Source organism: Blastomyces gilchristii (genome assembly GCF_000003855.2).
Source record: "Blastomyces gilchristii SLH14081 genomic scaffold supercont1.11, whole genome shotgun sequence".
NCBI classification, from domain to species: Eukaryota; Fungi; Ascomycota; class Eurotiomycetes; order Onygenales; family Ajellomycetaceae; genus Blastomyces; species Blastomyces gilchristii.
This window is the reverse complement of record NW_003101672.1, coordinates 509,270-536,841: the sequence shown is the minus strand read 5'-3', so window position 1 is coordinate 536,841 and position 27,572 is coordinate 509,270. Positions and strand designations below refer to the sequence as shown.

General features: G+C 46.8%; 6 protein-coding genes across 11 annotated transcripts; 4 read left to right on the top strand and 2 right to left on the bottom strand.

Moving 5' to 3' along the window:
* Positions 1 to 150: 150 nt before the first annotated feature.
* BDBG_17260 (60S ribosomal protein L15) lies at positions 151 to 3,839 on the top strand (the record flags this gene model as incomplete). The annotated part of the gene is made up of 9 exons (XM_002623824.2): positions 151 to 175; positions 302 to 551; positions 649 to 783; positions 937 to 1,486; positions 1,847 to 1,924; positions 2,027 to 2,113; positions 2,314 to 2,470; positions 2,570 to 2,796; positions 2,884 to 3,839. 9 exons carry the CDS (start codon positions 151 to 153, stop codon positions 3,022 to 3,024), a joined length of 1,650 nt encoding a protein of 549 aa, XP_002623870.2. The 3' UTR covers positions 3,025 to 3,839.
* A 180-nt stretch (positions 3,840 to 4,019) lies between these two features.
* On the bottom strand, positions 4,020 to 4,774 carry BDBG_05377 (uncharacterized protein; the record flags this gene model as incomplete). The annotated part of the gene is made up of 3 exons (XM_002623823.1): positions 4,020 to 4,259; positions 4,322 to 4,434; positions 4,474 to 4,774. The coding sequence occupies 3 exons, from the start codon at positions 4,772 to 4,774 to the stop codon at positions 4,020 to 4,022; spliced, it is 654 nt and encodes a 217-aa protein (XP_002623869.1).
* A 6,347-nt stretch (positions 4,775 to 11,121) lies between these two features.
* BDBG_05376 (other hect domain ubiquitin protein ligase E3) lies at positions 11,122 to 16,624 on the top strand. The gene is made up of 3 exons (XM_002623822.2): positions 11,122 to 12,530; positions 12,597 to 14,768; positions 14,834 to 16,624. The coding sequence occupies exons 1-3, from the start codon at positions 11,984 to 11,986 to the stop codon at positions 15,751 to 15,753; spliced, it is 3,639 nt and encodes a 1,212-aa protein (XP_002623868.1). The 5' UTR covers positions 11,122 to 11,983; the 3' UTR covers positions 15,754 to 16,624.
* A 4-nt stretch (positions 16,625 to 16,628) lies between these two features.
* On the top strand, positions 16,629 to 20,672 carry BDBG_05375 (alcohol dehydrogenase). The gene is made up of 10 exons (XM_002623821.2): positions 16,629 to 17,748; positions 17,819 to 18,168; positions 18,247 to 18,316; positions 18,461 to 18,530; positions 18,618 to 18,686; positions 18,771 to 18,786; positions 18,848 to 19,048; positions 19,129 to 19,274; positions 19,351 to 19,663; positions 19,753 to 20,672. Exons 3-10 carry the CDS (start codon positions 18,279 to 18,281, stop codon positions 19,944 to 19,946), a joined length of 1,047 nt encoding a protein of 348 aa, XP_002623867.1. The 5' UTR covers positions 16,629 to 17,748; positions 17,819 to 18,168; positions 18,247 to 18,278; the 3' UTR covers positions 19,947 to 20,672.
* Positions 20,673 to 21,169: 497 nt separating this feature from the next.
* BDBG_05374 (uncharacterized protein) lies at positions 21,170 to 22,902 on the top strand. Its single transcript, XM_002623820.2, has 2 exons — positions 21,170 to 21,662; positions 21,749 to 22,902. Exons 1-2 carry the CDS (start codon positions 21,271 to 21,273, stop codon positions 22,206 to 22,208), a joined length of 852 nt encoding a protein of 283 aa, XP_002623866.1. The 5' UTR covers positions 21,170 to 21,270; the 3' UTR covers positions 22,209 to 22,902.
* On the bottom strand, positions 22,602 to 27,287 carry BDBG_05373 (RING finger domain-containing protein; the record flags this gene model as incomplete). Of its 6 annotated transcripts, none has more annotated exons than XM_031722120.1 (7): positions 26,942 to 27,283; positions 25,435 to 26,863; positions 25,219 to 25,295; positions 24,597 to 25,134; positions 23,703 to 24,541; positions 23,492 to 23,643; positions 22,602 to 23,385 (listed from the first exon to the last, which is right to left on the bottom strand). In XM_031722120.1, exons 2-6 carry the CDS (start codon positions 25,436 to 25,438, stop codon positions 23,605 to 23,607), a joined length of 1,497 nt encoding a protein of 498 aa, XP_031578935.1. In that variant the 5' UTR covers positions 25,439 to 26,863; positions 26,942 to 27,283. The 6 variants fall into 6 exon arrangements, with proteins under 6 accessions (XP_031578935.1, XP_031578931.1, XP_031578932.1 ...); XM_031722116.1 differs by having other exon boundaries at positions 22,638 to 23,385; positions 23,492 to 24,541; positions 26,942 to 27,042; positions 27,106 to 27,287; XM_031722118.1 differs by having other exon boundaries at positions 22,638 to 23,385; positions 23,492 to 23,648.
* Positions 27,288 to 27,572: the final 285 nt, after the last annotated feature.

Sequence of the window (27,572 nt, the reverse complement as noted above, 5' to 3'; positions counted from 1 at the left end):
GGTTATTCTATCTGATCACCAACATCTTGCATCTCCACCGTTTAATCTGTGACACATCAATTCATTAAACTCCATTAGGTTTTGTAATTGCATCCAAGAGGGGTGCGAAGACGCCGGATTGCCCCAGTATCAACCTCGTGCGTTGGGCAAATGCCGCGTGGTAGAAAGAGAGCTGGTGAGCTAACGACCTCACCTCTAGTTCCCCTGATTGACCTCATTCTCCTATACCATCATCTGCTCGCCTCCCTTTCATCAACAATGTGTCATTGCCGTGGAAGTACAATTTAACCATTAAAAACAGCAGTAGCAGCTTCAGCGAGCGCGGCGGCAGGTCAGGAGAAGAGCAAGCGGATGCGGGTTGGGGCTGGGGCTCGAGGGAAGAGGATAAATACGCGTTCATCCATGGGAGAACGTGAAGAAAATTCAGAATATGCGGGTGATGACGACCAGTCTGACGATGGACTTGTGAATGAGGATGTGAACCTAGGTGCGACTGAGAATGATGGTGAGGATGAAGAGGAGGAGGACGACGAGGAAGTGGAGCTGACTAGGTGAGATATCTGTATACGCTATATAGAGGGGGTTTTATATATCTGGGTTAAGTAGCTCCCTATTCTTGATTGGACTCAATGTTAACTGAGGTCATAGGAAAGCTTTGAGGGACCTGCAGGCGGCAATGGTGCGGACTGAGAAGAGAGACAATTACGCTAAAGAGTTCGAGAAGTGCATTGGTGAGGAGGAGATGAGGCTTGTGGGGCTAGTAGAGGCGGTAATGAGGGAGAGGTTTGTTTTTGAAACCCATAATTATGTTTCAAATACCATTTTCCCGCTTTCTTCTCTCTAGTTCTGTTTTGAAGGATTTCCTTCGCCCTCCTTTGCAATTCAGTTTCCATTCCCTTGCTAAAACTGGGTTCTAACCGTTATTTGCGGCTCAAGGGAATCTGAATCTGAAAAGTTTCACGCCAGCATAATTGCCCTAATTGGCACCGCTCTAGCTCCCTCCGGGACGAAGTCCTCGGCATCAGCGTCCGGGTCCACAGCGGTCGTTCAGAAACTCGACCTTGAAGATGTATCATCTGACAAACATCCATTGTATAACAGAAGCCAAGAACTGCTTCAGTGCACCAGATCACTGGTTCAGGAATGCGACGATTTCACGGCATACATCTCCAACCTCGAAGTTCCCCCGGACCCTGCAGAAACGTGGGAACGGGATTGCGCAGAGACTCGTCGAGTAATCGCCATTGGCGCGGAAGCGTCTCAAGCTGAGATCGACAGACTTTTGGCCCGCAAAGATGATGCCAGGAAGAGGGATGCTAAAGGGGAACCCGCACCCAGGGGGAAAAAAGGTGAGAGGAGAGCCAAGGCGAAAACCTTTGAGAAAGATGAGCAGCATCTTCAGGACATGTTGAAGATTGGGAAGGAGAAAGATGCTTCTTTGCAGAAAAAGGAACCGTATGGGTGGGGGAGGATGGCGCACCAGATGGTGAAGGGGATGAAGGCACTTACCAAGGCGCTGCCTGTTGATAGAAAATAAGGGGGTAAAGGTTTGCTGAGGTATTAATATTTGATGGGATTATTATTGTTAGTTAGCTTATTTGTTCATGAAGTAAGTTACGGGAGCATGGGATAGATTGATAATTGAATCAGAGTCCTCTCGCTTCTTGATCTCTGGCGAGTAAATGAGACATTTTGCACTTGTAGATTTCATCTTCTGAGATGCCAAAGACCGACGTACCAGATGACTAATCGCCAAATTTACACGTGATTTAATGCCAAGACCGCTTGCTCCCTTCGGCTCGCTTAATTCCGCTAGCGCCTCACACATTTGCAAGGCTAAGGGAAGATTGTATCGACCGATTGCTGCGTTGACGAACCCGACAACGACCACGACAACCACCAGCAACGATTCCACGACGACAAGGTACGTGATTTCTGATTCGCATACTTGCTCAGATGCTGAAATCCTGCTGTCATTGAAATAACCTACCTCATTGTCCGAGAAGCTCACAATTGTCTCGTACAGATGGGTGCTCTTAAATACGTGGAGGAGCTTCAGAAGAAGAAGCAGTCCGATGTGATCCGCTTCCTGTTGCGTGTCCGATGCTGGGAGGTGAGACCCCTCGAATGTCCAAGATGAAATCCTCGCCGGGAAAGACAAGAAACAAAACCATCAATTGGAATTGGATCTGAATGCGTCCAAACCCAATCCATCCTCCGGCGAGAGATCATTCATAACTGTGGCACATGAAAGAAATTTTTTTGTGTCTTGCTATACACTCGTTGAACTTTGCTGAGAGTGCATCAATATAGCTTCGTCAACTCAACGTTATCCATCGTGCTTCCCGCCCCTCACGCCCCGACAAGGCCCGCCGTCTCGGCTACAAGGCCAAGCAGGGCTACGTTATCTACCGTGTCCGTGTCCGACGTGGAGGACGCAAGCGGCAAGCCCCCAAGGGCGCCACCTACGGTAGGTGGTTTATCTTTCATTCCGCAGTCCAATAATGAAAGTTGCCCAATTGAAGAAAAATGCACCATTTCTAACCCGAGAACTTGTAAAATCAAATAGGCAAGCCCACCAACCATGGTGTCAACCAGCTCAAATACCAGCGTTCGCTGAGATGCACTGCCGAAGAGCGTGTTGGCAGACGCTGCGCCAACTTGCGTGTCCTCAACTCCTACTGGATCAACGAGGATTCCACCTATAAGTACTTCGAGGTCATCCTCGTCGATCCCCAGCACAAAGCCATCCGCCGCGATCCTCGCATCAACTGGATCGTGAAACCGGTGCACAAGGTACGTTTTACTATAATTTTTACACGGGACTCAAAAGAACCATGCCGGTCGGTAGAAGATAAAGTTCTAACATCTTTCCCCTACTAGCACCGCGAAAACCGTGGCTTGACCGCCGCTGGCAAGAAATCCCGTGGCCTTGGACGGGGTCACAGCTACACCAAGACCACCGCCGGCAGACGGAAGACCTGGAAACGCCTCAATACCCAGAGCTACTGGAGATACCGTTAAATGGGGCGATGAGCAGTGGGCGATGGTGGATATGGGGATGGGCATTGGAGTTGGTGGCGGTGTTGGAATGTGTTTTCCCCCCTGGCTTCGGGCCTACGTTGGCGGAACCAGCGTTACCAAACCACTCCACCTATCACAGGACCGGGGAAAAGAAAAAGTTTTATCTCAGCAGCTGCACCGACTACGTGCATGGTGTGCTACGACTTTAATCGATTCGGTAATGCATATAGCAAAGAAAAAGGAGAAGAAATCCACAAGATTCTTTATTACCCATTTGCGTGCTCTAGGTGTTGGTTCTATAATGACTTTTCACTTTCTTTGCGGCGTAGTTTGTGGGATCAGTTTTGCGTCCTGTTGAATACTTGCAGAAGTTTACGTAGTAACACATGAACTTACCGCTTACTTCCTTCGTCATCTTTATTCCAACCAACCAAAAAATATAAATATACAAAATAAATAAACTGAAAGGGAAAAGGAGCGGGACCCGGGCTTACTTACTGTTGTTTCATCTCCGATAATAGCATCTCAGTTTGAGATTGATGTTCCATAAATGGAAGGATTGTCCATTTTATTATATTTAGATCTGGTTGGTGAAGACAACTGGTAGTAGTTGTGTAACCCGGGGAGCTAGTGAGCTTTATGCCAAGCGATCTACAGATGTACCGGTCTCCCCGGAACAAGGCAGGGGGAGTGGGAATGTCATTGTCCGCGAACGACAGTATATATGCGGTTATATTGTATTGTAGCCATTCAGATTATGACATAGTATAGATCGATCCGCATGTGATCAAACAATTTAATCATCTTCAACTTGGTTTCTCTTCCATCTAGAAAAATACATGATAGAAAAACTAGAAACGAGAGTTTCAATACATTTCGTCAGGCGTTCTCCCAATCGTGCAGTATCAACAACATCATACTTGTCCACGACCATTTCCAGCCGGCCTCCCGGTGCGGATTAGCAACGAAGTCGCATGAATCCAAGCTACAAACTACTATGCTTGCTTGCACTTCTGCCACCTGACATGGACAATCTGCTTGACACTGGCATCAATGGAGTCTGTGGTCAGCACGCCACGAGCGTTCCGATTACCGCTGGTTAGGCGAATCTGGGAATTGATATTCAATGCTCCGTTGGCACCACATGGAGACCAGACGATGGAGGTATGGTCTGTCTCATCGTGGAGAAGATAGTCTTTATCCATTGGACCGTTCCACTCTGTCATGGTGGAAGCCTAGAACAGATTTAGGGATAATCTCTCAGACAAATGATAGACCGGACAGGGAAACATCATACCTGTTTAGTCTGACCAGAAAAGTAGTAGGTACTCTTTTGGACACCCCTAACACCCTTATCTAGCCTTGCATATCCTCGGTAGTCAGTTAAGAATATCGAGTATTGGAAGCCACCTAGATACCGCAGATTGATGTTCAACTAGCAGTTCTTACGGCTGTCGGTGATGGGAACGTCAGGGCCAATCGATACTACATATTCGTCGAAAATAAGTGTCATGACGGTCCGGTCATCTGAAAGGATATGGCTGACGGAATTTGAGGGGCATCCCGTTCCGCCATGCGTAAGGCCAACGATGTATACTTTGTCTGGATCCGGACCTTCCGCCTGGATAGGGGAGAGAGGGGGGAGGGGGAAGGGCCGGGTGCTGGTATCGTCACCGGAGTCGGGCTCGCGGCTAACAGCCGCAGTGAAAACCTGCGCTACAAAGCTAAGAATGATGATAGCTTTCATCATATTGCCAGAGTATAAGTGGGGAGAGAATGTGAAAATCGGGATCCAGAGTTATTTTGCAATTTTCGGAGGATTTGGTCTTAGTTTCAAGAGCCAGACGAGTCGGATGAAGAGAGGAAACATGCGTCTTTATATGATGAACTGGAAACGCAAGTAACAAGTGTGGAATGCAAGATACGGGCGTCAGCAATACAGACAAAAATATAAAGTTTTCCTCGACTCAAGCCACATATGTAGACCAAGTCAAACTATCCTTAACCAAGGAGCATCCCCGTGCCAATGAAGGAGACATCCATAGAGGACAGGGATGTCTAAGGACTCGAGGGGAGTATTTTTTTTCCAGGCAGCGTTTTTCTTCGTTAAAACAGGTATATGAGGGGCCTATAGTGGGAGATGTAGAGAAATATTAAACAGGTAGCACCAACCCACAGCCAAGTTGGTTCTGTCAACGTTGAATTATCACATTTCTGAGCCGCGCGATGCGCATACTGTCAAAATATTCTAGTTCGCGTTCCCAACATGGGAGACTCTGCGCACTCCGGTGAATAAAGTCGGAAAACGGGAGAGCATTTATTGTCACATGCTCTTGCAAGGAAGCCTATCTAGCCAGCTAGGGCTTAGGTTATGAGTGTTGATGTCAATTGCAGAATCCCGGAGTCTCCCTGCCTTTTAAGGCCCCCCCATGCGAGCGGCTTCACACGGGGAGGGGTTGACCGAGGATGAGCAGCTTCAAACCCCCAGAGCAACCACTAGAGCTGTCCAAGGGGTATCTCGATGATACGTTGCCATTCCTATAGTATAGGAACTTGAGAGGCGTTAACATGGTAATGGTTGTTGTAGTGGGCAAAAGTGGCTCCTATGTTTGAAGATGCTCGGGAAGAACTGTGAGGCTCTTGCCTGATGGTTGACTTAAGCAATGTTCGATCATTAGGGCTTCCGGTAAATATTTATTCCGATCCGTCACTGATCAAGCTTTCCCAGCCTTAAACCTCCCTTCTTCATTAACTGGAAGCATGTAATCACCGCCTTGCGGCGATCGTAATTCATTTACATTTCAAGAGCTCCTCTAGCCATTGATAGCATGCACTACTTATTATCTGGATGATGATATTCAGCTCTTCCCCCTCTTCCCTAGTCGCTGCGTATTAACCAACTGGTGTCTCATTAATTTATCTTGACAGGGAACCTCAGCCATTTGTTTTCTCTCTTAGGAAACTGACCCCAAAAGTCACTTGGGCATAATGAGTTAATTCTTGTTCCATATCTTTCGCGCTCTACTTTACTGCCTTGCTGCCGTCAGCTTGTATTTGCCCAATTGGACCAGGATTCTGCTTATTTGCATTGACGGGGTGTATCATCACCAAGGGTCTTGTCAGACCATTAAAATGGTTTACCCTTGTTAGCACGTACAGCAAAGCTGGCCACTTCACGCCTGACAGGTTTACTATCCTCATCTATGAGAATTCATGGGCCGAATGAGCAGTGGAGACACCGTCGCTGAAGCCTCGATGCCCCGCACGAGCCCTGTTAAGGAGCTGTTGAAACACAGACTTGTCGGTCAGTGGCACCGACAAAGGAAACTGGTTTACCTATCATTTCTTATCCAAGGGATATAGGTTCGGCTTCAACCTAATAGCCTACCAGCTTTTGTTGCATTGGCATTAATGCAACATATTTCTTAAGGTGCAGTTGAACCTTTCTAAAGTAGCACCCGATTTTGGATAAGTTGGACTGAAATCATCTGGCTAAGCTAGTGCTGAGAAGCAGAGCATGGTTTAACGATCGATGAACAGCAGTTGATGAATTTGGGTTAGAAGCATCTTCCCCGCATTCTGCATGTTTAGTCCTTGCATACCCAGCAATCTGGTGAGGAATGCCTGCTGGATGAGTTATTATGTTGAAATAGTTTCAGCAAAATTTATTATAGCGAGCCTCCAATCCGATCACAGGGGTATGAGGTAAAAGGGCGATGGCTCATCCTGCAGGGAAGCCCTACATTCCCGGGGCGGCAAATGGCACAAACTTAGGTAACATATTGTACAGCATTAAGGCTGAAGTTTACGACTACTACCCCGGAAATAACATGGGCTTTGAGTTTTACTTGACCAGCTGGCTCTGTGAAAGGCGGACATGAAAGTCTCCTTGTTGAGAATTGTGATGTACGGCTCGATTTCACCGATACCTGGCTAAACTCTAGAGAATCTGATCCAATAAGGCCATAACAGAAAGCTATTTTTGTTTGTGGGACACTTCTTCTGCAACAATTGCTTATCACCGATTTCAAAGAAGCAGGGTATTGTCTTCATCTCGCGCTCAGTTTTCCGAATCTGGTTCCGTGGGAGAAGGACTGTTACTCCTGCGTCAGGGGTCGTCTAGCTGCCGGGTAACTCATCGTTCATTGGCCAAGCACACAGGGAGGAATTCAACCGCTCCTGCAATTCACCTGGATGGTGTTGGCACGTTTTGCTATTATTAACTGGGTACGGGGGCTGGTCCGTGTGGCCCGAACCTTCAAAAGTATCTTCCAAAAGCTGATTGAGATTTACTCACTACGCGAAGTTTGTTCAAACAACTATAATCTCTAACCACACCTTAACATAGGACTGTCTATGATCACCCGCCTGTCCGGAGTTGGGCTGACAATCTGTGAAGTGGCGACTACTCTGGGGCTACTTGTATGCCATCCCCAGCAAAGCGGCTAGGTGCGCAAATCCCTCCTCACATCCAAGCCAAGAACCAGCCGGTACGCTAGGTACTAGCATCCACAGATCTGGCTGGGCGTTGGGAGTTTGAATATTTTCACAGCAAGGCCGTTCAAGGTGTACAAAAGAATATCAGGCTACATGGTGGCTAATTTTGACTTTCTAGCGTGTCATTTAGGTAGGTAGCAGCCTCGGAAATTGCCATTAGTTTGGGTGCTTACCCAGGGTCTCATACGCATACACAACACAGCAGAACGTGCCCTTCTCTCTTGTGTATAATAAAATTCCTCGGGGCCCAAGTACATTATTTGTGAATGGACTGCAGACGTGTATATTCCCTTCATTGCGGGTAAGAAGCCCGTCATCCCGGCTTTTGCCTGAACAATGCCATAGGAACTGCAGGGAAGACCAAACGGAATCAATACAAGGACAATGTTGTAGAGACAATATCCATTCTCAAGTCGATGCGTTTCTAGCCTTTATAGCATCATGGCTTTGCGCTAAGAGCATTGAAAATCACAGGATCCATGATCTGTTACACCTAGGTAGGGCAGTGATGTTTTATTTGAATCAATGCAACTTAGTAGCCCAAGGATCGATAAAATAGAGCTGTGGGATAGTTGCGGGTTAAAGTGGGTTGGGTTACATGTCATTAGTAAATATTAATTGATCAACCTAGGTGATATTATTTTGACCAGAAACGGAATTAACATGCGGCAAGATCTGGAAAGCGGGAAGGCAATGGCATCTTCTCCAAGAGAAAGTACTGTATTGGGAGCAAAACTCGGCCCAGAGTCGGCTCTTTGCGGAAAGGCTCCAGTAGAGTGGGCTAGAGACGGCAAGGGAAGAGGCATATATTCTCTGACTGTCCTTCATCACATCATTTTTCTGGCCTTATACTGGCATTTCTGATATAATAATTATTCTAATGTTTCACACTCGATCACTCTGATTAAATTCCACCGGTACTGTGAGTATGTGGTGAACCCAACCCATCCTTCCGTGTGCATCGTTCCACTTATGCCAATGCTGCACGTGGGGGAAGACTCGCCATAGCTGCATTGCCAGCTGTTTCCAACTACTACTTATTATGAAGAGTTCACAGATCTAGTATTTCTGTGACGGCACAGAGAACGGTGCAATACAGAAGAGAGATGTAGACTGGAGGAACTAGTTGAAATCCGTCCTATTAAATTCAATATAGATAGTATATATATTTAACATAAAACAAACGGGAGTACACCTTGAAGACTACTAAATTTAACCAATTACCTGGCACAGAGATATCGAGATATGTGGATGCCCATTACGAGAATGTCTCCCATCCAGCATCTTCAGTTTGGACTAGTATAATTATGTACCCGCATACACTCACAATAAATTTGATAGCAATTCCATGACAGCTAGATTAACATAGTTACTAACAACGATATTGAAACAACAGACAAATCAAGTTAGGGAGTAGGGAGTACAGCGTATCGTATGGAAGAGTTGAATTAGAGTTTGATGCCAAGACGGGAACCCCACAAGGTTCCAAATTACTTTCACACCCTTTTACGCTTACCCATTTCCACCACGGGTTCTACGTCTCTGCTTCTCTTGGTGATGAACTCGTCCCATTCTTACATCCTCGAAAGCTCTGCACAAGCATACATTCCTTTTTAAGAAATACTCCCAACTTCGCCAACCTGTGGCTTTGGTTTTGCAATATCTTGTGGAACGTGTTAGCGGCGAACAACAATGGAAGCTGGCTTCCTGTGTACGAAGGCAAAGATACGATGTATTTGTCAACCCTTTCAATTGGAAGATCTTGCTTGTTGTTAGAACATAACAGCGTGGATCTGCTCCTGATTTATTCAAAAGGTGGCCGGCCCTCTTGATTTCTCAGAGGCAACCCTCCAGGCAGAGCTAACAGAATGGTGACTATGAGTTACCACGCGTCGGCTCTCATCTCGCAATTTCCGAAAACTGGAGGTAGGTAGGGCAACCATGAATATCCAGATGCGGCCACCCAGTTGTTGAAGACTTTTAGTTTCTTCTATGTAATAATGGTAGATAAAACTCTGCCGATGTTCTTGCATGTTCCTCGTGGGGCAAGGTCAAATGACTTTTATCTAGTGATGATATATGTTGTGTGCCACACCTTGATCTCGTCTTGTTTGGTGTTGGACAGGATTTCATGGCAATGAAAGATAGCATTCTTTTCTAAATTTGGTTAACAAGAGAATAGTTCCGGCTTCACCAACGCGAAGGAAGAAGCGTTCAGTATCCTTGCTCTTCCTCTGGGTTCTGTTCAGCCACAACGGTCTTGTAGAGGCTGAGGACCAATCATATCATGATCCTCAGGGCTAATTCACAAGCTCCTGCCCCATCTCATCGTATTCCATTCCGACATTGCGAGAGCTCTTTGAGCCTCACACTAAGGATCTCTTAGTGTGTTGAGACTCAGCCAACATATTCGAACAAGGATGAACACTCTCGGGTCAGTCACAAGGTTAAATGGTGAAGCCAACTGCGGATAAGTTCTATTTACAAAGATAATCAGTGCTTCTATTGGCGGCCTGTGACTCAAACGGAGTTAGCTGGCAGGAAAATGGGGAGGAGTGGAGCTCTCAGCTTACGGGTCAAGAACTCTGCGTGGATTATGTCCATTCAGAAAACCGCCATTTTGCTATCTCCAAATCACTCGAGATCCTGGAAATTATTTTTTGGGCACACAATCCTCTCCCGTATCCCGCTATTCAGATCTTCGAAGCGAGGAGAATTGCGAAGGAAACCCGTAGACGCTGAAGATTTACTGCTTTGTCTTTATGTGATCGGCTCAAGAATCCCAGGGTATCTCTTGCTTTCCAACGGCAAACACAGCCATACTCTTGCTGGTCATCTAATTAAATAGCCTGTCACACTGTGAAGATGTTGGAAATATCGCTTCTCGGGCAGAGGTATGTACAATGCAATACACTAGTCAATAATGTCGGAAGAGATCTATAGTTGCCTCTTTGAGGGACTCCAAGGAATTAGGGAGAAGAGAGTCCCCATAGCTAGGAGCGAGGGGAGTTGAATGTTGATCTGATTACCTTGGTCTTTAGCATGCTCCAGCCCTGATCTGGCCTAAATACTGGACTTAGGCGAGGCAGAAAGTGCTGTCCTGTACTACACGAGACAAAAGACATGCTAGTGCCTAGCTCAGCTAAATTGTTCGTACTGATGTTAAGCGACAGAAGGCAGGATTGAGGATTATATGGGATTTTGTATAACAGGGTGATAAGCAGCCGGGGCCATTCAGGGTGGCTTACTTCCGAGTTTGATGTTGGCGTCCGTTCACTTTTGGGTGAAGACAACCAAGGGGGGGAGATGCAGTATCGGATATAAATCCCAGACCCTTGCTAAATAGACACTGAGCTTTGCTGATAGTGACTTAAGACATCGATCGACCTTCAGAACAGGGCGGTCAATTGAGAGGAACATGGAAAACTTAAGAAATTTATTTAGAAGGAGAGCAAATGTCTATATAGTACAGAACTGCATAAAATAATAAAATAGCTTTAACCTTGTGTTTTTCAGATCAAGAACTACATGTTAGCAGTGGAAGGTTTCGCGGGCAAAAGAGACAAAATCTCGCCCGCATCACGTCAGAAGCAAATTATCTCCGTGCCTTGAGCGGTTCCGCAAGCAGCCTCAGTCATAGTTAGTTACCCACTGGAATACTTTTGCAGACAAATACGTACGCTGTTATGGGAGCTTTCTGAAACATGTCTCGTCCTTGCTCGCACCGTGCAATCATCGATTGATGCCGTATTTCCTCTCCCAAGCTGGCCGGCCCTGAAGAGACCCTAGTCCTGGAGATCTCAGATGAGATGGCTGCTCTCCGGGAAGTCCCTGTTCGTTTTCTCCCAGCAAATCAACAGAGAGTGTTCCCCCTAAGTCCAGCCTATTTACTCCACTCGACTCGGGCCCCACGCCGCCAAACTGCTGGCGGCTGGAAACCTGGAAGTCAGAAAGCCGGAGAGTTCAAACACAGTTCAAAACAGGACGGCGACGGCGACGGGGGCGGGGACGGGACAGACAATGGGCTGTTCCTGACGATACAAAAAAAAAAAAAAATATCACAATAACAGCTGCCAATCACTACCGAACAATCGCGGCTGCCGTGTTATTTCTTTCTTTCCCGCGTTGCAACGAATTTCTTCTGTGGAATGTTGCAACTGGTGCCCGGTTGTTGACAGGAAACAGTCAGCTTCAACCACCAACCACGCAACCTCTCCTGCGATTTTCCCTGTTCAAACCGCTCTTCTGTCTATGACTCTGGTATTGTTCGCTGCCTATAAGTTAATAATCTATTTCTAATTTGTTCCACCCTTTACTATCCCAGGCGCTGGAATCAACTCTGCTTGGTGTGTAACAAAGCGCTTCCTTTCCTTCCTGATCCACGCCAGGGCTCCTGGGAATAAGACTCCATAAGGATTCCCTGCGTAGACATTCGCGGCTCTTTGAAATATTTCGGAATCCCATGCCTCCTCGGATATCCAACCTTGAGTCGAAGCCCCTCCCGTCGCCGCCTTCGCAGAGTGCAGCCTTGTCTCCTTCGTTGAGGCGCGATGATCATGGCCCAAGACTGCGAAACCCGCTGACGTATCAACCCGAAACCCCTCCATCCCATTCGCGCTCCTTGCAAAGTGACTCCACCCTTTCTTCGCCATCGCATCGTACACATACCCGGTCCAGTAGCCATCAATTTCCGTTATTATTTGGCTCTGGGAGGAAACGGGAGCGGCCAGTTGCCAGAGAACAACCAAACGCAGATGACCTCGGTCAGCATTCGAGATCATCAAGGTCCGCTAGCCCGCGGAAGAATACATTGCATGCTAGTGCAAACGAAGACTACGTGTTGCGACGGTGTATGACATGCGACCATACCAATTCATTCCCGCACGGAATAAAAGGCTTTAGATGCGGAAAATGTACCGCTATGAATGACTTGGAGCCATGTATCGAATCGTCGAATACCTTGCCTAGAAATACAGAGAGCACCCGTGGCCCATATTCTGGAAATAAAGGTCGGTTTGTTCCTTGCTACTCCGAATGTTTACTACAGCTAACATTACTTGAATAATACTTGCTAGTGCCACACTTATCTCTTGAACATACTCGGGATATCATTGACCGGTGTCTCTCTTCATATCTTCGATCTTTTTTAGAGGAATCAGGGGAGCAGGATCCAGCCGCACCACCTCTTGTTTCGAGAAAGTGCGGCATCTCTAACAATGATCACCAGACAAATCCTTATGGTACGGGTCAATCCCACCAGCGGACTCCATCACCCTCTCCATTGCCTACCTTTGAAATATCACACTTCCCTGGCTCTCGCTCACCTGTATCACAAGCGCCTTCATCTGGAAATATAAGGAGTTTGGGAGGTGATATGCAAGGGATGTCTCTATCCGACACAGAGAAGCCAACAGGGCACACTAAACACATCCGTGGATCGGATATTTTGACTGTACCAGGCGGGAGACGTACCCGCTCACAGTCAAGTCAATCTCCACATGGTCACGAAAATAGGCTAGGCGCAAGCCGGTCGGCATCGATATTTCGTCCCTTGGAAAACTATCTCGTGGCCTCTTTTAATGGTTGTGATACTATAAATTCTTCCTTTTCGACCGTGAGAACCCATCGTCCTCGAATGGCATCCGAAGGGAATCAACAGTCGAGAAACCTGCCTACGGATACAGCTTCCACGCCTCTGGCGACCCCACCGATTTTCCAATTGGATGCAAAAACGCTTCTGCTGAGTGATGTTGTGGAGAATGGTTCCTGGTGGACTGGAAATCGTGCCCATGGACTTGACTCAAGTGATGACTACGCAAGGGACAAAACGTCTGAAACAGCCGACAGGTTAACTAGCTCAAGGACCCCACGTATTAACTGGTCTGAACTTGCTGAATGGTATCAAGAAATCATCCATGCCGGGGAGTCGTGGGCTGAAAAGTGGGCAAAAATGAAGCCTGAGGAGACTGACAGTCCGGGAAAACTAGCGTTGGCCCAACTATGGCATGCCACTGATGTTTATCTTTTAGATCAAGAAATCGCAGAGTCACGACGCCATACGCAAATAACCCTGCTTAAAGCAACGGAAAACCTTCTTCAGAGACCGAGGCGTCCTTTGAAGCGACCGGACGATATCCGATTCCTCTTGATTTTACTAGAGAATCCGTTATTATATTCTTCCAGCCTGCACGCAAACCCAAGATCAGCATGGATTTCTAAAGTTCAGAAGAAGCCTTATCACGACACACCTGAAGATCGTGGAGGTATTTGGAGCTATCACAGCAAGATTCCCCATCACTCTCGCTCAACTTCGATGGATACATCCAGCGACATACCAGACCGGCGCCCTCTTATTATTAAGCGGATTATCGGTCTTCTCTCGAATTTACCCGTCGACTGTCACCACACGCTGGTTTCCTGGTTTTCTAGATTTTCGGAAAGCCATTTCCGCCGCATTGTTGAACTCATTGGTAGTTTCGTCACGTATCGCTTAACTAGAGATGATAAACGGCGTCGAGTTAACGCGACCAAACCTAGGAATGAAGATAATATAGATGGTTATGTTCCCACATTTTCAGCTGCTGGTAACACTACTCCAGCACAACTTCACTCTGCAATCAATAGAGAAAATGCCCCAAAGGCTCCTCCTGGAAACCAGCAGGCGGTTACGTATGGCAAAGACTGGCAAATCAGAGCAGCAGCAAAAGTCATGGCCCTATTGTTTTCTGCAAACAACTTGTTCCACAACCGGAAACGTGATGGAATACGACCTGGCGGTGAAGAAATATTGAGGCTCGAGGGTCAGGGCCGTAGACACCTTATTCCCATCAACGCATTCTACAACACGCTCTTAGATTATTCTGACCTTATTCCGGACTTTGAGGCTTGGGAGGGTCGTATTGGTCAATTTTCATTTTGTCAATACTCGTTTTTCCTGAGCATCTGGGCAAAAATACGGATTCTCGAACACGACGCGCGGCGCCAAATGGAGGAGAAAGCCCGGGAAGCTTTTTTTGACAGTATTCTGGGTCGCCGAGGAGTAAGCCAATATTTGGTACTGAAGGTGCGGAGGGAATGTCTGGCAGAGGACAGCCTCCGCAGCGTCAGCGAGGTAGTGGGCACAGGGGAAGGAGAAATAAAGAAAGGTCTACGGATTGAATTTCTCGGCGAGGAGGGTGTTGATGCCGGTGGCCTTCGTAAAGAATGGTTTCTACTTCTAGTTCGAGAAATTTTCGATCCCCTTCACGGTTTGTTACATCCAAAACCTTTATTTACTCTTGTGCAAAAATCTGGAGCTGATATAGTTGGTCAGGGCTTTTTGTTTACGATGAGCAGTCACAGTATTGTTACTTCAACCCATACTGTTTCGAATCATCAGAGCAGTTCTTTTTGGTGGGCGTGCTCCTTGGCTTGGCCATATACAACTCGACAATTCTCGACATCGCTTTACCGCCATTTGCTTTCAGAAAACTCCTTGCATGTGCACCTCCAAATAACGTGCCAACCCTATCTACTCCCCAACAAACCTTCAAATGCACTTTGGAAGATCTCGCAGAATATCAACCTACACTAGCAAAGGGCTTGCGCGACTTACTTACCTACGACGGTGATGTCCAGGAGACGTTTTGTCTTGATTTTGTAGTCCAGATAGAACGATACGGGGAGAAACTTGTGGTTCCACTACGTCCTGGAGGAGAAAGGAAACCAGTCACCAACTCTAATCGCCGAGAATACGTTGATCTTTATGTCAAATATCTCTTAGACACAGCAGTGGCACGTCAGTTCGAACCCTTCAAACGAGGATTTTTCACCGTCTGCGGAGGAAATGCGATGCATCTATTCCGTCCAGAAGAAATTGAACTTCTTGTGCGCGGTTCAGATGAAGCGCTTAATATCCCATCGTTACAAGCTGTCGCCGTTTATGAACATTGGCGTACGGATCATCCTGAAAAAGAGCCGGTGGTGACTTGGTTCTGGGACTTTTTCAGCAGGGCCTCGCCCCGGGATCAGCGCAAAGTTCTTAGCTTCATCACTGGGAGTGATCGTATACCAGCTATGGGCGCAACAAATCTTTCGATCCGCCTTGTATGCCTTGGGCAAGATTCAGAAAGGTTCCCAACCGCGAGGACATGCTTCAATATGATCGCCTTGTATCGTTACAAAAGCCGAGAGAAGTTGGAAGAGAAGTTGTGGCGCGCTGTAGTGGACAGCGAAGGCTTTGGATTGAAGTAAACAACAAAATTGGAAAATATCCGTCTATTCACCCTATTTTTTAAAACCCAAATGGTGGTTGGGGGTTATTTCATGACCTAAGACCCCTTCTCTGCAAAACCCAAACCAAGACATTCATCCTCGTTGCTTGTTTACAGCCTATTTATTATCGTTAGCCTATGTTTTCATTGGTGCCGTTTGCTTCACCCCACCTCTATGTATTCCATCTTTGCGCCTTTAGATCAATAAGGGTAGTTCTAGGAGCTATCTCTCATTGTCTATAATTTGCCCATCTTGTGCTCGGAGCTTGGTGGGGTCTGGCTTTCTTATTGCTGTTATTGTTTAGCGCTGGTGTTTGGTTATGGTTGGTAGGTGGTGAGAGCTTTACTATGTGCCCTTGCTTTCGGTTTTTCCTTAATTCTTGCCGCTTCCCTCCACAATTTTCTTTTTTCTTTTCATAAAAATTTTTACCTCGTGCACTGGCTATGGAGTTCTAGAGATCAAACCGGATTAGTTGAGGAATGACAGCGCCTTTCTTGTCATGACCAATCGTGCTACTGGCCCAACTTATATGCTCGTCATGGACTACTCTGTATGGGAGCTAAGGTCCGCCACCAAATCTATCGGGAAAGCTTCAAGGAGGTCACAAAAATAATTGACAAAGAATATGAGCCCCGAAACCCCGGTCGCACGCGAACGGGATACGAAGATCACCGGTATCGATGGTAACTACGGTGACGAGCTCTACCAATAAAGCTTATGACCTGTCAATTGTAATGTACGTTACAATAAGATCTGAGTTTCGTAGTTGAGTCGCGGTCCTTTACAACTTCTACCCGTAGGCTCCGCAAAAGCTCCCTCATGCACACTGATGCCGCCGAAATTCCATCCACCTGTCATGGCGGTGGATATAGCATTGGATATACGCGCGTTGGAGCGGCCGAATCAGTGTAGTTTCAAAGTGGATGTGGGATATTCCTCCAGTGATGATAAAAAATGGTAGCTTTTTATTTATATTTATTTTTACCCCAAACGCCCCGGGTATAATGTCGGCTATGCCTAGCAAGAGTTAACTCGTAATCCCCACTCCCGCTTGCCGAGCTCATCATTACTACTTGAAGAATTGACAATCCGAGGAACGGCATATGGAGACCTGGATATACGCGGACATATTATTCAGAGCGCATATCCCCTTGCTAATCTGAATGCACCCCAAATACAGTCCATTGTGGACTAGAACTGTCATTCTTAATTTTTTCGGGATGAAATGCACAATAATAAGCCGAGATCGAGACCTCTTTCAAGTTCCCCAAAATAGCTATCAAGCTCGCAAGTTGGCGCAGGACATGGGTAGCGAGGTCATGTGGCTCAGAGAATTTTCAAAGTATTTTTTTTTTTCTATTCCGCTAGTTTAACTAGCTTAACAGGCTCGCGGCAGCCTCGAAAACCATCCAGAATGTCCCCCAACCTTCTACACTAGTTACTGTTACTGAGAGCTACAATGATGAACGGATTACTCCCCATGTCTTTCAAAGACACTCTATGACCAATAAAGTCATCCTGATGTCATAACTAATGCCAGCGTGGAATTCCGTTTCGAAGATGGTGCATCGAAATGCAGGATGCTGACTATGAGCTCATCTCAGCACGACGCTGTCCCAACTTCCGCGTATTTACGCTGTATATAGTAGCCACAATTGTCTCCATAATTGAGAAGAATCCTTGTGGGTAAACCCAGCTCAGAACCATGTTCTCAAGTCCCCACAGTTTTCCAATCATTGTTGCCACGAGCTCCGATGGCACAAACCAGTTGACAGTCCAGTCCTCTCGTCCCATGTAGACTTTGATAGTCGGTGGAGAAGCAGACGGGGCATTCGTATGTTATTCATGGGGAGTAAACCATGAGCAAGCCAACTTTCAAAAGGTCAAAATTAGTTCGAGTTGTTCGTACCAGACCAGGCGGAAGTCTCGACGTCAGGTACAGGGGATAGAGGTAACAATTATTATATTATTAATGTAAGTTATCAACTTACCCTAGGCTTCGAGCTAATTAATATTTGAAAAGTCGCTCACCAGGTGTAAGAAGGTATGCTGAGTCTCTGTACTCCGTACGGAGTACTAGGACGGAGATACTTGGTCACATCGGATAAAGTTTGCCTGGTTCTGGTAATATTCTTTTAGGGTTAAAAGTTAACTTACTTGGTGACGCGCCGCAGTGGACCTCGACCCTCCCACAATCCACTCCGTTGGCCCCGCCATGATCCATGATGAGACGATGTCAGTTAGACTTCGGGAAGATCCTTTCGTACCATTACTCACCGTTGCTTTCTTCAAAAACCTCCCTCATTCCTCCTCTTCTTCCCTCTCTTCCCCTTTTTCTATTTTCCATTCCTCCCATATTCCACTCCTCGTCATCTCACATCCCTAAATCCTTAGGTATGCCTGGAAGGACTCAACTTACCCCAATTGGTGACAATTGATGAACGTTGCGACTAACCCATAAACTGGACCCAGATATTAAGCAGTGAACTTCCCTCTCGAACAGAATGGCCGCCCAAATCCCCAAGACTATGAAGGCTCTCCAGTCAGTATACCGCCATTTGCATCTGCCCACGCAGTAAAATATCCAAATCCTGGATGTCTTTGAGAAGAATATGGGATGCGATTAGAAAGTTCTTCCATCTTTCTTTGTCCCTTGCTGACCATCTGTGATTATTTTTGCGTTTAGGTACTCCAAGCCAAGGGAGTTCGGAATTGTCAATATTCCTGTCCCAACTCTCCGTGAGAATGATGTCTTGGTAGGAGGCCTCTTGCGAGATCCCTCTCATTGCGCTAGACATGTCTTGTTTATCGTGTTGAATGCCTTCTGACTTTGCAATTTATAGATTAAAGTCAAGGCCTGCGGTGTCTGCGGCACAGACCTCCATATCCACGACGGAGAATTCCTGGCAAAGGTAGGCTCAGAACCCTCCCTTGTTTTTGGGATCTGAAATATGTTCCGTCATTGTACTAGAAGCTAATCTAGGTAACATCCATAGTTCCCACTGGTCCCTGGTATGATGCAACCCTTCGCTCACACGAACTCTTGGATTTGAATACTAAATCTGTAAACTAGGCCATGAAACCGTTGGTGTTGTTGCTGCTTTCGGCCCCAAGGTCAAGGGTTTTACCGTTGGTGAACGTGTCGTCGCCGACAACTCGGAGCTCTGCGGAGAGTGCTTCTACTGCCGGCGGGGAGAGGAGCTTCTCTGCGAGCACTTCGAAGCCCACGGTGTGACGATGAACGGAGGTTTCGCTGAATACTGTGCTTATCCTGGTAAGACAAAGTTCCCAACCAGCCCAGGCCCAGTCGTTTAAAATGGGAAAATGGTTCCTGACATTTCTGGGTCTTTGTAGCCGGCCGGGTATTTAAGATCAAGAACCTTTCTGATGTCGACGCCACATTGCTTGAGCCGGCATCATGCGCTGCGCATGGCCTCGATAAGATTGCCCCCAAGATGGGCTCGACAGTCCTCATGTTTGGCGCTGGTCCCACTGGTCTTGTAAGTCTTCACCTACGTTCGAGGAAATTCCCATCCGTTTCGTTCGCCTATTTTCTCACATACGCCATCCTGCTAGGTTCTTGCGCAAATGCTCAAACTAAACGGCGGTTGCAAAGTCGTCATTGCTGCTCCCGAGGGCCTCAAAATGAATCTGGCTAAGACTCTCAACGCTGGTGACGAATATGTCGAGCTCTCCCGTAAAGATCCTAGCGCGCAGTTCGCCAAATTGAAGGCGGATAACCCATACGGATTCGACATTGTCATCGAGGCCACTGGCAGCGTGAAGATTCTAGAGGATGCCATCAACTACTGCCGCCGAGGTGGTAAGCTTGTTGTGTACGGTGTCTATGCTAACGCCGACCGCGTTTCGTGGCCACCATCAAAGATCTGTATGTCATCCGTTCCTTTCCCCATCCCAATTTTGATATGTAGCACCTAGCTTCGTTAGTACTTGGCTGACTTCTCCTTCCTCCTTCAGTCGGCGACGAAATCACCATTCTTGGAAGCTTCAGTGAAACTTACAAGTTCCCCGCTGCCATCGATTACCTTGATTCCGGCAAGGTTAGAGTTGACGGAATTGTAAACAAGGTTTTCAAGCTCGAACAGTGGGCTGAGTGCTTGGAGGCAATGAGGAATAAGTCTGCCATTAAGGCTGCTATCACATTCGATTAGGATATATCCCTGGCTGCGCATTTTGTTGTTTATTTTATTTTATTTTTATTTTTATTTTTTTTATTTTGAATTTGTTTTTGGTCAGTGCGGTTCATAGGTGAAGTTCTTTGGATATTGAATATAGGTCGGGCGGGTAAATAATATTTTTCAAAAGTAACATGGACATTAGTAGAATGATCGATTTTAAAGTGATCATAAGTATATCTTCGACAAATGGTTATTCCTCACGCACATTTAATCAATCTGGTAATTGGGAAAGCATTTACTGATGTCTGCCCTCAGCCCTTTAAATATGCCCGCAATTGAGGACCTTGGGCATAAAAACTAGGGTAATGGGGGCTACTAGGCCTGGTTCGTGTGTGGGATGCCCAATTACCATCACCATAGTTTTGTTCATGTTCTTGTATCACATCCCTAGTTGGTATGTTAGGGGTGTATCCACACGTTGAAGATGCTCATCGATGCCCCGGCATCGACTGCCTGCGAGCAATGATGCCGACCCGGCCCGTAACTTAATCAAGTTAGAAAGAGAATGAAGATGGAAATTATTATGAGTGAATGAAAACTATACGCACGGCAACATGTGAAAGGTGGATACCGGTGATCATGGATCCATACAATTTCCCACGTTAACTCAGACTTTTAACTTAACCAACTGCGGAAGGGATATGGTCTGCGACGTGCTTTTGTAATTTTCGTTTCTTTGTCCCAAAAGCGAACCTCCTCCTATATACTTATTTGCTTATCATATTTGAAGGTAGCACTTGATATCAGACATTTGTTCTGGATATATTAACTTACATTTTCGAATTGGTAAGGTATCCACCACTCCGTAAAAGCGCGTACCGTAGTACAGGTGGGTGCACAATATGGGCCTTGAAAGCTTCCGACTGCAAATTGCTCTATGATCTCTACCTTGTACTACGCGTCAATTGCCGTTGAGTTGCGTAGGCTTCTTGGAATATGAGGTCAGTGGTAACAGGTGTTAAAGGCGACAATCCATCAGCCTATTTATTTCTTCTCAGTGTGGGACAATCGGGTATAAAATCGACATTCGTTGAGGTAGAGTGAGTATTTCCAAGGTCTCGATTCAGGCACATCCAAAAATAGCAGGCGGGGTTGCGATAAGGTTTGTCAGCCGCAGAGCTCATGGTCCGAGCTTCTCATGTAAAGAAATCGCCTAAGTCTAAATGGGTTAGTGGCTAGCAGCTTCCAGTTGGGGTTTGGTCTCCGAGTATCCATCATAATTATCATCGTCACTGGCTCAGGGTCTAGTCTTGTGATGGATCGTATACAACAAACGGAGGGTGAATAAAACGATACGATGGTTAAACCACTAACCTTCAAGGGTGATAAAAAGCGTAAGAAGCGCAAGCGTCCCCAGACCGAAACGGATGACCAATCTCTTGCAGGGCGGCCTGATCCTTTAAGCAACTCCAAGGAGAATCCTGAAGACGTCTCTGCCGCCGAGGAGGACCAAAATTGGGTTTCCGCAGACTCACCGACAGACATACTAGGCCCAGTCGTCATTGTTTTACCCTCGAGCCCGCCCACGTGCATCTCATGCGATGGCAACGGGAAAGTGTTTGCTCTTGAAATTGAAAACCTCATAGAGGGAGACCCCGCCACGGCGGAGCCGCATGACGTGCGACAAGTGTGGGTTGCTACGAGAGTCGCGGGCGCTGAAGGTATCAATTTCAAAGGACATCATGGGCGGTAAGTTATTCCCGGATTTTTGATGCAATTATTCTGAAGCTTCATCGTCCTGGAATCTTTTGGCTAATCACTGAAGAGGTTTATAGATATTTAAGTTGCGATAAATATGGAATCTTAAGCGCAAACGCTCCCGCCGTATCGGCTTACGAATCTTTTGTCCCAATACCCTCACCGGACTTGCCTGGTACATTCTCCTTCCAAGTAGCAGGTGGCGATAGAGAAGCCTTCCTCTCCATAAAGGAACCTCGCGGCACTTCCGCATCTACGCCTGCGTCAGCAGTCGAGATCCGTGGCGATGCATCCAGTATCTCATTCACTACTACATGCCGCGTCCGCATGCAGGCGCGTTTCAAGCCAAAACTAAAGGCATCCAAAGAGTCCAAGGCATTGGAGAAAATCAGCCGCAAGGAATTGGAAGCTGCGGTGGGGAGGAAACTGGAAGACCACGAAGTGAAACGGCTGAAAAGGGCGAGAAAGGAAGGCTCCTACCATGAAGAAATCTTGAATGCTAGGGTTAAGGGAAAACACGATAAATTTGCCTCGTGATGTAGGTTTTAGCCTCCCAACACTGTATCGTACAAACCGCGCTTTGATTAACCAGACGTTCTCGTGTTTCTCGCCCCTTAAACGAAATTGAGAGATCCACTCTGTGGCGACTTTTCTTGAAAGAGACCTCGAGAGAACATAATCACTTCCCCATTCGCTCAGTCAGATTGACCTGGAACTTGGATGTCTGTCTGTTTGTACATACATTGACATGCTATTATACGCTCCAAACATGAACACTGGATTTGGCTACCATACCAGCCCTGTATGGTATCCCATGCCGTGGGATTCGATTCGACTTCTAACTTCTATCGGCCCTGTAACCGAGGCGGGAGGAAATTGTACCTAAAATGCATATTATGGCGGCTAGAGAGAATGTTTTGACGTGGGCCCTTTTGAAGATCTTAACTAAATCTCCTATACGGTAGCCATATGATAATTCTTGGCTCAATGGGTTTAGTTATTAGAAGCATTATAGGTTCGGGGGAGGCCGCGTACCCCCTACTCTTTATCTGGGTTAAAAAATGTGACTCAACAGCAATGGATGATGAAATTCCCACAAGAAAACAAAGTATACATTATCTTCCCCCAGGTACATATATACTTCCCAAGAAGTACCAAAATATCTCAAAATATCTATATATTAATAAACAAATAAATGAAAACCCAATTACGGCGCTTGTGCGTCTAGAAGTTTCACTTCCGTCCCCATCTGACATCTTGGGGTTTAATAATTCAGTATATGCGTGAGATGGTTGAAAAAGTGCATAGAAGGGTACAGTCTCAGGACATGCTGCAGAGTGAAAGGTGAAAAGGAAGGAAAAAGAGAGAAGGAGAAAAGTTAGGCATGTTGGCTGGCGACTGGCGACTGGAACGTGTCGGGGGCGGTTGTAAAAATAATGAATGCAATAAGTAACAGTGTCTTGCGGTATATATAAGAGCAGGTCATATCAATGATGCCCGAGGGATTCAACTATCATCAAGATTTAGCAAAAATTTGGTGGGTATCACGCTTAACAGCTCTGTAGACCAGGCCATAGTTATATGCAAAATGGAACTAGAATGTCAATCATAATTCGTTAGGCAGGTTAATCATAGGCAGGGTCAGGGTCGGTAAAAGTACGTTGGCATCCAGCCTATCGAACTATTGGAAATAGTATTTGTAGGAGTTTGCGCACTACCAAAAAAAATGCGTGAGCATGAATTCATTAGCGCGGGTGGATGAAGGCCCCAAGCAGAGATAGCGATAAAATTATCAGTTGTGAGGATTTAGATAGGCTTACATTTTGACCGAGAAGCGTCTTGCGCTCTCTCCTCATCTGCAATCATGGGTCGGTAGCCGAGCATCGCCACAGCTCTCATGCGCATTTCTTCTTGCCGCTGCCTTGAGAATCTTTCACCTGTCGGAGGTGAAACTGTGGCCTGGGGGCCGGTTCTCGACTGCCTTAGTGCATCAACAACGGAATTTCGGAAACCGCCACGATTCTCACTTACTCTGTTCTGGGGTGACTGGTTTCCGTTGCCCAAGGAAGTAGGCATTGCAGCGTCATAACCACCATTGCCAATCTCTATCGTTTGTGGTGGACGAGCCCTTCGAGCGAGTCGTTCCTGACGAACCATAACACGGGTAATTTTCTCGGGGCAATATCCACGGGGCAATACACTTTTCTTGCAAACTGGGCAAAGGCTACTATTCTGCAGGAGGAAATTATCGATACATTCGGGATGGAAAATATGTTGGCAGGGAAGTTCACGGACTGTGGTTTCGCCCCAGTCGTAGTCGTCGAGGCAAATTGGACAAGTTGTTTGTGCGAAAGTAGGTTCGGCATGGTGTTGTTGGTTGTTATCGATGGGCGTGATCTGCGATCTTGGAGAAGGAAGGGAAGTCCCAGAGTCCGGGGCAGAAGAGAGAGGCGGAGGCGGTGTTGTAGATCGTGATTTACGAGAATAGAAGGCTTGCGATACCCTTGATATCCACTTCCAGCCCGAAATCGATTGAAGAAAACTTCCTTTATCTGGTGGTAATTTGGACGGTTCGTCGATAGATTCTGGGGTCATTTCTGTAGTAGGAGGGATCAAACGTTCAATTCTACCTGACCCATTACAGATATAGAGAGGCATTTTATCTAGAATATCTTGTGGGACGTTTAACCGCTTAATACCCAGAGTCTCTAGATCAACTTCTCCCGCCGCGACTCTCCTTTCCAAGGAACGCAGTTGGCGCGCTTGAATACACCGCATGGCGATGGACGAGAAGAGAGCAATACAAATTAGAATCGCTACAACGACCAAGAGGAAAATCCAAAGGCTTGGGAGGCCACCGGTGGAGTTTTCTATATGAAAAGGTCAGCCAAATTCCTAAAAGTTCGGAGGATGGGGAACCCGTACTACTTATAGCAATTTTCGAAGACACCCGAACCACGTCACTGCCCTGGAACCTTCTCAGAAGGTCTTCTGCGTATGGGGCGTCAGCAACACTCCCTGAGTACTCGCTCAGAGCACGCATCACACTGGCACCGTACACGCCAGGGATCGCATAAACAGGGTAGCGATTCGTAGTCTTCCACATATCGCGGTCCCCTAGATCCCAGGTCGGGTGATCGGCGAGAGGAGGAGTAGTAGTCGATTCATCTGGCCGGTAGAAAACCGCTGCGTAGGGCGGATTTCGCGACAGCGCTGCCAAGAAAGATATTGTGCATGCAGAAGAGACCCAAGGAGCAAGAGATATTGACCTCCTTGGACCTGGAATATCAGAGAGGCGAGTTACGTTGGCTAGTATGAAAGGAGTTGTTGCCTGCCGGCACGGGTCCTCGAAATCCAGCTCCGGGACGTAGAGCAAGCCTCGGATCGCGTCTCCATTTCTAACATTCGTTGTTGATAGGGTCTGGATCTTATCACCTATGCTGAGCTCAAAGGAGATGCTGGACTGTAGGGTTGTAGTAGGTAGTAGTATTAGTACCTAACTATAGAGGGTGGCTGTAATGGTTGGATTGGAGTAGAATATTCTCACATCTACAAGCACCGGCCTCGTTAAGGATGAACCCTCTGACGGAATAGCGTGGACCACAGCATCGAAAGCGTTTGCAGCTATAACGAAACATTAGCAAAAGCTGTCCAAACACTTTTTCCAAAAAAGAGCTTGGACTCCACAAAGGCGACTTCGGAGGGACCTTTTCAGGTCTTCCAAAATCATACGTTGATTTGCCTCCAACGGGGAAAATCGTACCCATGCTTTGCAAAAAAAACCCCGCAGGATCCCGATGTCAATGAAAGCACGTATTAAGAATCAAACTCAGCAATGTATCTCATAACGATCACGAGAAGCAAGAGTGTATTGTTGCAGTCAGGAGGGGGACATTGGTGGCTATTATTGCGATGCGCACAAAAGAATGAATACAATAATGGCTGGCGTAACTGACATACATAAACGCATTATTTAACTACGGGACAGATAAAAACATGCAGTGCTCTGGCAGTCATTTCGCTTTTGAGACCGGACGGGAGTGGAGGGCCGAAATGCGACATCCAACAGCGGGTCTCCCTACTGCGTTAGGTCGGAGGTTTTTTTCTCGGAGAAGTTGGCAACGCGGGCGAGACGGGTTTTGCTCCGGGATCGTATTTGGCAAGGGTGGACTTTGTCTAAAGTCTTGTCTCCAGGATCATGAAGCTATTGGCAACGGCTCGCTATCATTGCTGTCGCCCAGGTTGTGACATGAGTGTTTCGTCTGGCGAGTCAGCTGCCCTGTCGTTCACCTCGTCCCAAGCTCTGGCTAAAAGCCACCGAGCCCCACCTGCTAGCTTCATCTGTCCGCATCCTCTCCGCATCTGTGCGGCGCCGTGTCGGCTGGGGGGGGGGCATTCTATCTCCAGTCCCTCTGCGCAAGAGTCTAAATTAGAGTAAAGCGAAGCGGTGCACCTTTTCTTTTCTCGGCTCGGCCAATATTTATTCGTCTTCTTCCCGTAAATAAATATAACCATGAGCTTCGTCAAGTTACTCAGGGCAATGATCACTATGGGACTTCATCCATAGTTCTCCTGCGAATAATATCTCAGAACCCTAGGTGGCAAAGAATCTGTCTAGCCCGCGGTTACAGTGACCACAATGGGATCCTCGGAGTTTATATGCACCTCCTGCCATGCGACTTGGAGGAGGTGATTATCATAGGGCTTATTGGATCCCCCCAGGCGTGTCGCGCGATAGATACACCCCAATTTTCATACCCAGACAGAATATATGCGAATTACAGCCGAAAATATTCCGGATTTCTGCTCCCGTTAGCAGGCCGAACGAGAGCCAATATGTGCACCACCTAGCAGATATCCGGTGAGACCAGTGGTATTATTTGAGCAGTCGGCAACATACCGCCAGCGGGGCGAAGAACACCATGTAACCAACTTTTTGAGACGTGAAAAAATGGGACTCTCCTGTCAATCACTCGTTGAGCAAGTGTTCATGCAGCGAATAACAGTCGAGCCTAGTAGATTCGAACTATTCCCGGTTTTCGAGATATAGAAGACAATGCGCACTTGTCCATGAAGTATTCAGCAAGTGGGAAAAACGTTGGGCTTTATGTGCATACTAAGTATCAAACAATAGTTTACGCTGTTGGAAGGGGATCATCAATAAAGACACTGATGAGCGCAGTGTGAAGGGCCTGCTAGGATAAACATTAGAGTAACGTCGCGAGTAGAAGCCTGGTGTAGGAGTGGTTTGTCTGCGTGGGGATACAGGCCTTGCAACTCTGGAGAAAAGAGTAAGAAGATTGTCTGTCTAGCTCTTTTGAACACCGAAATACGACCCATAAAATCTCGATCTAGAATGTTAAATGGCATGCTAATGGATCAACTGTCAAACCCGACATGTACTCCGTATGACAACTTGAGTTGTGGCACTAACAATATCTAATGTCAAGTCATCCAATCCGGTAAACAGCGTGTAGCGCTGTCTGTTAAGCCTCATCATGGGTAGAAATTCAAATCGCATTCTCTTCTAACCATTGTTCACATTTTCACTTAACTCAATAAGTTATTTCTGCATTCACAACAACACCTGTGGAGTAATAAAAGAATCAATTGAATGCATTCTCTAAAAAGGTTGTTCTTAGTATATAGTTATGCCTATAAAATCATAATATTATACAAGCATCAAATGCTCGCTTACGCTCGCTTTTCTGCTTGCGCAGCCCCCTCTACCACTCCCTACCCCCCCTTTACCACCCCTTTCACCCCTTACCCTCTACCCCCTCTACCACCACCACCACCTCTACCGCCCCTACCACCCTCTCCCCCTACCACCCTCTTCCACTCCGTATCACCCCATATCACCCCTACCACTCCTTCTACCCCTTCCACCCCTTACCCTCC

Bases quoted from the DNA above. Each gene is read 5' to 3' on its own strand.
- BDBG_05376 (XM_002623822.2), top strand. From the start codon at position 11,984: ATGCCTCCTCGGATATCCAACCTTGAGTCGAAGCCCCTCCCGTCGCCG. The intron at 12,531-12,596 runs GTCGGTTTGTTC...AATACTTGCTAG, and splicing joins CCCATATTCTGGAAATAAAG to TGCCACACTTATCTCTTGAA. The intron at 14,769-14,833 runs GTTTGTTACATC...ATAGTTGGTCAG, and splicing joins AATTTTCGATCCCCTTCACG to GGCTTTTTGTTTACGATGAG.
- BDBG_05375 (XM_002623821.2), top strand. From the start codon at position 18,279: ATGGCCGCCCAAATCCCCAAGACTATGAAGGCTCTCCA. The intron at 19,275-19,350 runs GTAAGTCTTCAC...CCATCCTGCTAG, and splicing joins GCGCTGGTCCCACTGGTCTT to GTTCTTGCGCAAATGCTCAA. The intron at 19,664-19,752 runs GTATGTCATCCG...TTCCTCCTTCAG, and splicing joins GTGGCCACCATCAAAGATCT to TCGGCGACGAAATCACCATT.
- BDBG_05374 (XM_002623820.2), top strand. From the start codon at position 21,271: ATGGTTAAACCACTAACCTTCAAGGGTGATAAAAAGCGTAAGAAGCGC. The intron at 21,663-21,748 runs GTAAGTTATTCC...AGAGGTTTATAG, and splicing joins TTCAAAGGACATCATGGGCG to ATATTTAAGTTGCGATAAAT.